Source organism: Cervus elaphus, chromosome 7 (assembly GCF_910594005.1).
Source record: "Cervus elaphus chromosome 7, mCerEla1.1, whole genome shotgun sequence".
NCBI classification, from domain to species: domain Eukaryota; kingdom Metazoa; phylum Chordata; class Mammalia; order Artiodactyla; family Cervidae; genus Cervus; species Cervus elaphus.
Window position 1 is genome coordinate 12,538,672 of NC_057821.1, and position 5,405 is coordinate 12,544,076.

At 44.0% G+C, this 5,405-nt stretch overlaps 1 protein-coding gene across 1 annotated transcript; it reads right to left on the reverse strand.

Moving 5' to 3' along the window:
• Nucleotides 1–2,043: 2,043 nt before the first annotated feature.
• On the reverse strand, nucleotides 2,044–4,394 carry LOC122697020 (protein regulator of cytokinesis 1-like). The gene is given in 4 exon segments (XM_043907343.1): nucleotides 2,044–3,044; nucleotides 3,046–3,076; nucleotides 3,079–3,661; nucleotides 3,663–4,394. Coding segments are annotated over 4 exon segments (1,677 nt in total). The 5' UTR covers nucleotides 4,374–4,394; the 3' UTR covers nucleotides 2,044–2,692.
• Between the last annotated feature and the right edge of the window lie 1,011 nt (nucleotides 4,395–5,405).

Genomic DNA, 5,405 nt, shown 5'->3' on the forward strand with positions numbered 1-5,405 from the left:
CTAGTGTTCAAAGACAAAGAGAAAATCTGAAAGTAGCAAGAGAAAAATGACTCCATATATATAGAGAGCATTAATTAATACAACTGTGGGCTGAATCTAATCCAGTACAAGGGAGAAGACAGTGGGTTGATGTATTGAGCATGCTGAATAAAGAATTCTATATCCAGCAAAACTGTCCTTCAAAAATGAAACCAAAATAAAGACAATACTAGGTAAAAACAGGAAACATTGTTATGCTCCCTTATAAGATAGACTAAAGGAAATAATTTAGACTGAAAGGAAATGACACCAAAAAATGACCCAAATCCATAGCTAAAAATGAGGAGCACCAGAAATTGTATATACATGGGTTAATATGAAAGACTGTATTTTTCCTTCTTAACTATCCTAAAAACCACAAGATTATAACACTGTATTGCTATGTGATATATATGTTAAAAACTTTGTGAGTAAACTGTGAATGATATAAAAAATAAGAACCAGTATTTCTAGGAAGGGACAGAAAACCATTCAACACAGTGTGCAAAAATTATAGTTTCACAACTACTGAAGCCCTCATGCCCTAAAGCCTGTGCTCCTCAACAAGAATTGTTGTTGCTCACTCAGCCATGTCCAACTTTTGCTACCCCAGGGACTGCAGCACACCAGGCTCCCCTGTTCTTCACCATCTCCAGGAGCTTGCTCAAACTCATGTCCATTGATTTGGTGATGCCATCCAACCATCTCATCCTCTGTCATCCCCTTCTCCTCCTGCCTTCAGTCTTTCCTAGCATCAGGATCTTTTCCAATGAGTTGGCTCTTCACATCAGGTGGCTGAAGTATTGGAGCTTCAGCTTCAGCATCAGTCCTTCCAATGAGTATTCAGGGTTGATTTCCTTTAGGATTGACTGGTTTGATCTCCTTGCAGTCCAAGGGACTCTCTTAAAGGGACCAGAGAAGCTTATCAAGATTAGGAAATGGCCACCTGAGATTAATCCACTGTAAACCCTGCTCACACCCTAATCTTGTCAGAGACCCCACCTCTGAACCACTGTTATAAAACCCTTCATCATATCCTCTGGGGTTGAGACATAGCAGAAGCCTCCCTTAAAGGCAAATCACTAAAGTTATCCTTTTCTACTTCATCTAAAATTCTGTCTCCGGGATTTGATTCAGGACCAGTGATAGAGAGACCAAGCTTTTGGTAACAAAACCCTCTGACACTAGCAAGTAGGTCTGGTTCAGTCTCCTGTGGGGTCACTGCTCCTTCCCCCTGGGCCCTGGTGTGCACAAGAGTTTGTGTGTGCCCTCCAAGAGCAGAGTGTCTGTTTCCCCCAGTCCTGTGGAAGTCTTGTAATCAAATCCCACTGGCCTCCAAAGTCACATTCTCTGGGGATTCCTACTCCTCCTACCATCTCACTGTGGTTTTCTCCTTTGTTTTTGGAAGTGCGGTATCTCTTTCGGTGGGTTCCAGTGTCTTCCTGGGGAGAAGGCAATGGCACCCCACTCCAGTACTCTTGCCTGGAAAATCCCATGGACGGAGGAGCTTGGTAGGCTGCAGTCCACGGGGTCGCGAAGAGTTGGACATGACTGAGCGACTTCACTTTCACTTTTCACTTTCACGCATTGGAGAAGGAAATGGCAACCCACTCCAGTGTTCTTGCCTGGAGAATTCCAGGGACGGGGGAGCCTGGTGGGCTGCCGTCTATGGGGTCGCACAGAGTCGGACATGACTGAAGCGACTTAGCAGGAGCAGCAGCAGTGTCTTCCTGTTGATGGTTGTTCAGCAGTTAGTTGTGATTTCAGTGCTCTCATGAGAAGAGGTGGGTACATGTCCTTCTACTCTGCCATCTTGAACCAATCTCTCAATTTTTGAGCTACTACTGCTATAATCTGTGTCTGAGGATTAAAAGTCATTAACGGTGGTGAAACCAGATAAAGTGTAAAACTTGCCATCTTCTACAACTTACTATGCATATTTCTTGAATACAATTTTACTTAACATACAAATTACTTATTTATCTATAGGTTCATAAAAGCAATTTATTTTATATATTTTTTTTATGTTTCTGAAATATAAGTATACATTTTAATTTAATATATTTTAAAATCAGTACATGTATACACATGACTAACAGACCGAATCCACACCTGTAAGCTTCCAAGAACCATTTACTGTGCTGACAGTAGTAGGGGTGCAGGCAGAGGGAGAATAAATAATAGTGCTTTGGGGAGCGCAGTAGTGATCGATAGGGTAGGTAAAGAAGGAGCCTCATCGTGGACATTACGGCAGGAACAACTCCCCAGTACTGACATGTGCAAAGTTCCAGGTCTCCACGACAGGAACAGGAATGGCCCAGCCAACCAAACAGCCTCCCTACTTGGCTACCAAGTGCAGAGGGTGGACGGACTCAGGCACCAGGGTGCCGGGATGGGGGAGCTGGACCCAGAGAGTAGAGTTCAGACAAGCACGTGTGTTCATACACACACACACCACCCCCACCCCCCCCACCCCCCGCTGACCACAGCATCACCCCACATGACAAAACTGTACACAGTTGAACAAAGGTGCTCCCAGCCTCCCTGTCACCTCTTTGGCAGTGAGTCAGGCCATCCCAACTTCTGACACACAGACATCTTCATCAGTAGGAAGGCTGTCCTGTGTGGTGGGGACAGGCCTTTAGGTGAGAGCAAAGCTACTGAAGCTGTAGCATTAAGTGAACATCCCGCTGAGGATGCTGCCATTGAGTTCCAGGTTCTCCTTGTTGGCTCCATGCTTGACGGCACAGGGCGTTTTTTCCCCCGAACAGGTGGAAGTGATGACTGGCTTGCTGCCAGAAGGTGGAAGTCGAGACACAGGGGAGCGGTAGACTGTCCCCGAAAAGACAGGCCGAATGCTGCTGTTGGCCGTAGCATTGGACATGGTGGTAGTGTTCAGCTTGCGCACTTTGCCTGGAGTGCTGGGTGCCAGTCCTCGCCGCTTGTTGGGTGTTCGCGGAGTACTGCCATAGAGCATCTCTGTCTCTGTCTGCTTGTTCTTTAGTTGTCGTTCCTGCTTGGCCCTCCTTCTCCAGCCAGTGCATCTCCCACTGTTCTCCATGTACTCCATGAATTTCTGCCCATTCACCACAAATGCCTTTGAATGCTCCTGTTCCCACATTTCAATTCTTGCTTTCAACTCCTCTTCCAACTTAGGGAGTGTTTTTTGGAGCTTGGCTCTCTGCTTTTCCTCTTTTAGAAGATTTCCTCCACGATTTGTAAATCGACTTGGATCTGAAGCTTTTCTCTCAAACTCTAAGAAAAGCCTCCAGCTTTCTTCCCGCTTCTGGACACCTTCAAAGAGTTCTTTGTGAACCTCATAGTAGTTTCTTAACCGCACAATCTCGGCTTCATGGAGCTGGAGCAGATTTTCTGTGTAGTCCTCGGAGTAGTAGGCGGCGAACGCCCGCCTCTGCTCCTGGCTGTAGAAACACTTGTCCCAGTGCTGTGCCACCTCCACTCGGATTGCCTCGATCACCTTCTTCATGTTTTGCATTTTCAGTTCTTCCAACCGATCCACTTCTAACTGCAGCGCTTTCCGGACCTTGGCCTTCGACCCAGTCATAACCGTGGCCACAGCTTCTCTTTCTTCTGCAGGTATTTGCAACCTATCCCAGAGCTCTCGTATCTGAGCACGCAGCCCCCTCACACACTGCTTCATTTTGTGCTTTTCGCACTTCCAGCTGCCAGAGCAACTTCTGTAGTGTTGCAATATTTTCCAGAGATAAACAGAAGGCTTCTTCATCTTCACACACCACGTCTCTTTCAAAGCTTGTGTCCGGAGTGTGCTCTAATTCCTCCATACACAGTATGATTTGTCTCTTTATGTTAACAAACTCCTCACGCCTAGATGCCTTTGTTTCCCTCAAAGTTGCCACATGTTGTCTAAACTGGTTCAGCTCTTCTAAGCTGGGAACTGAGGTGCTGTCGATTTCATAATAGGGCATGCAAAGAATTTCACACAGTTCTTGATCTTGTTCTTGAAGAATTTTCAGTTCTTGTTTTCTCTCCTTTTTCTGTTTTCTACTCAGTTCTACCTGAGTACGCAAATCCTTTTCTAGTTGCAAGATGGTTGTCTCTCCTTCTTCATGAAAAGGCTCAACATTTAACTCGCTGCACAGAGTGTTCAGTTCTTTTTGACAGACGGCTATGCTTTTTATAAGTCTTTCCTTCAGGCTTTCCTCTTCAGCAATCATCATATCCAGGAGGTCCTTGATGTGCTTCTTTACAACCTCAGTTCTTTGTAACCGCTGGTCCTCTGGAATGCCAATCAATTCCCATATTTCCCGAAGGTGATTCAGGGCTTTCTGGAGACATAGTATGGACTCCTCTGCCAGCACTTCACTTCTCCTCATGACGGACGCTCCAAGAGGGCAGGCGTCGAGGCCCCCGACCTTCTCCACGCGGGCCGATCGCAGAAACCCCCGGCAAGCACCAGTGGCGTCCCTCCTGGTTGCAGCTGCCAGCAATTTATTTTAAGACCATACAAAAATTCTTTCAAAAATGGCACTTGGAGCATTAAAATAAATAACAATAGTAATGTATAATGATCTAATGCTATTATAACCACATACATATATACATGCATACATTAGGGAGAAGAAACACTTCTTACAATAGAATGCTGACCATTAAAGTCAGAAAGAATCATGGAGTTAGAAGGCTACCATTTAGTAGATTACACAGTGAAAATTGATTTGGGCAGGAGTCATCCTCAAAAGCTAAAACTTGTTGGTAAAGGTTTGATTAGGAACAGAACATGCAGACAGTTTGAAAATACTTGTTAATGGAAAATGAAGAAATAGTAAGGTCATGGTAGAGAAACTTAGACACCTCCTTAAACAGCTGAACAGGTGATCAACATTACTGTCACTAGTAATGGTACAGGTAGACATCATGCCCCTCTCCTGCCATAAGAGGGATGCAATATCATTTCTATACTATCCTTGCCAACAGTACATGATTCCAATTTAATCATGAGGAAACATTAGATTCCAATTTGGGGGCATTTCATGAAACAGCTTTTTTAAAATGTCAAGGTTATAAACTAGAAACTTTTAGAAACTGTTCCAGATTAAAGAGAACTAAAGAGACATGACATAATTTGATATATGATACTGGATAGGTCCCTGGACCAAAAATAAATTTCCAACTTATTGAGATATCATTGACAAATTAAATTTCAGCTATTTAAAGTGTGCAATGTGATGATTTATGTGTACATTGTGAATGAATCGCCCTCCCCATGAAGTTAACACATCTATCCCCTCATATATTTACCCCCGCTTTTTTTTTTTTGGTGAGAAAATTTAAGTTTTACTCTTTTGGCAGATCTCAATTATACAATATAATATTATCAGCTATAGTCACCATGTTATACATTAGAT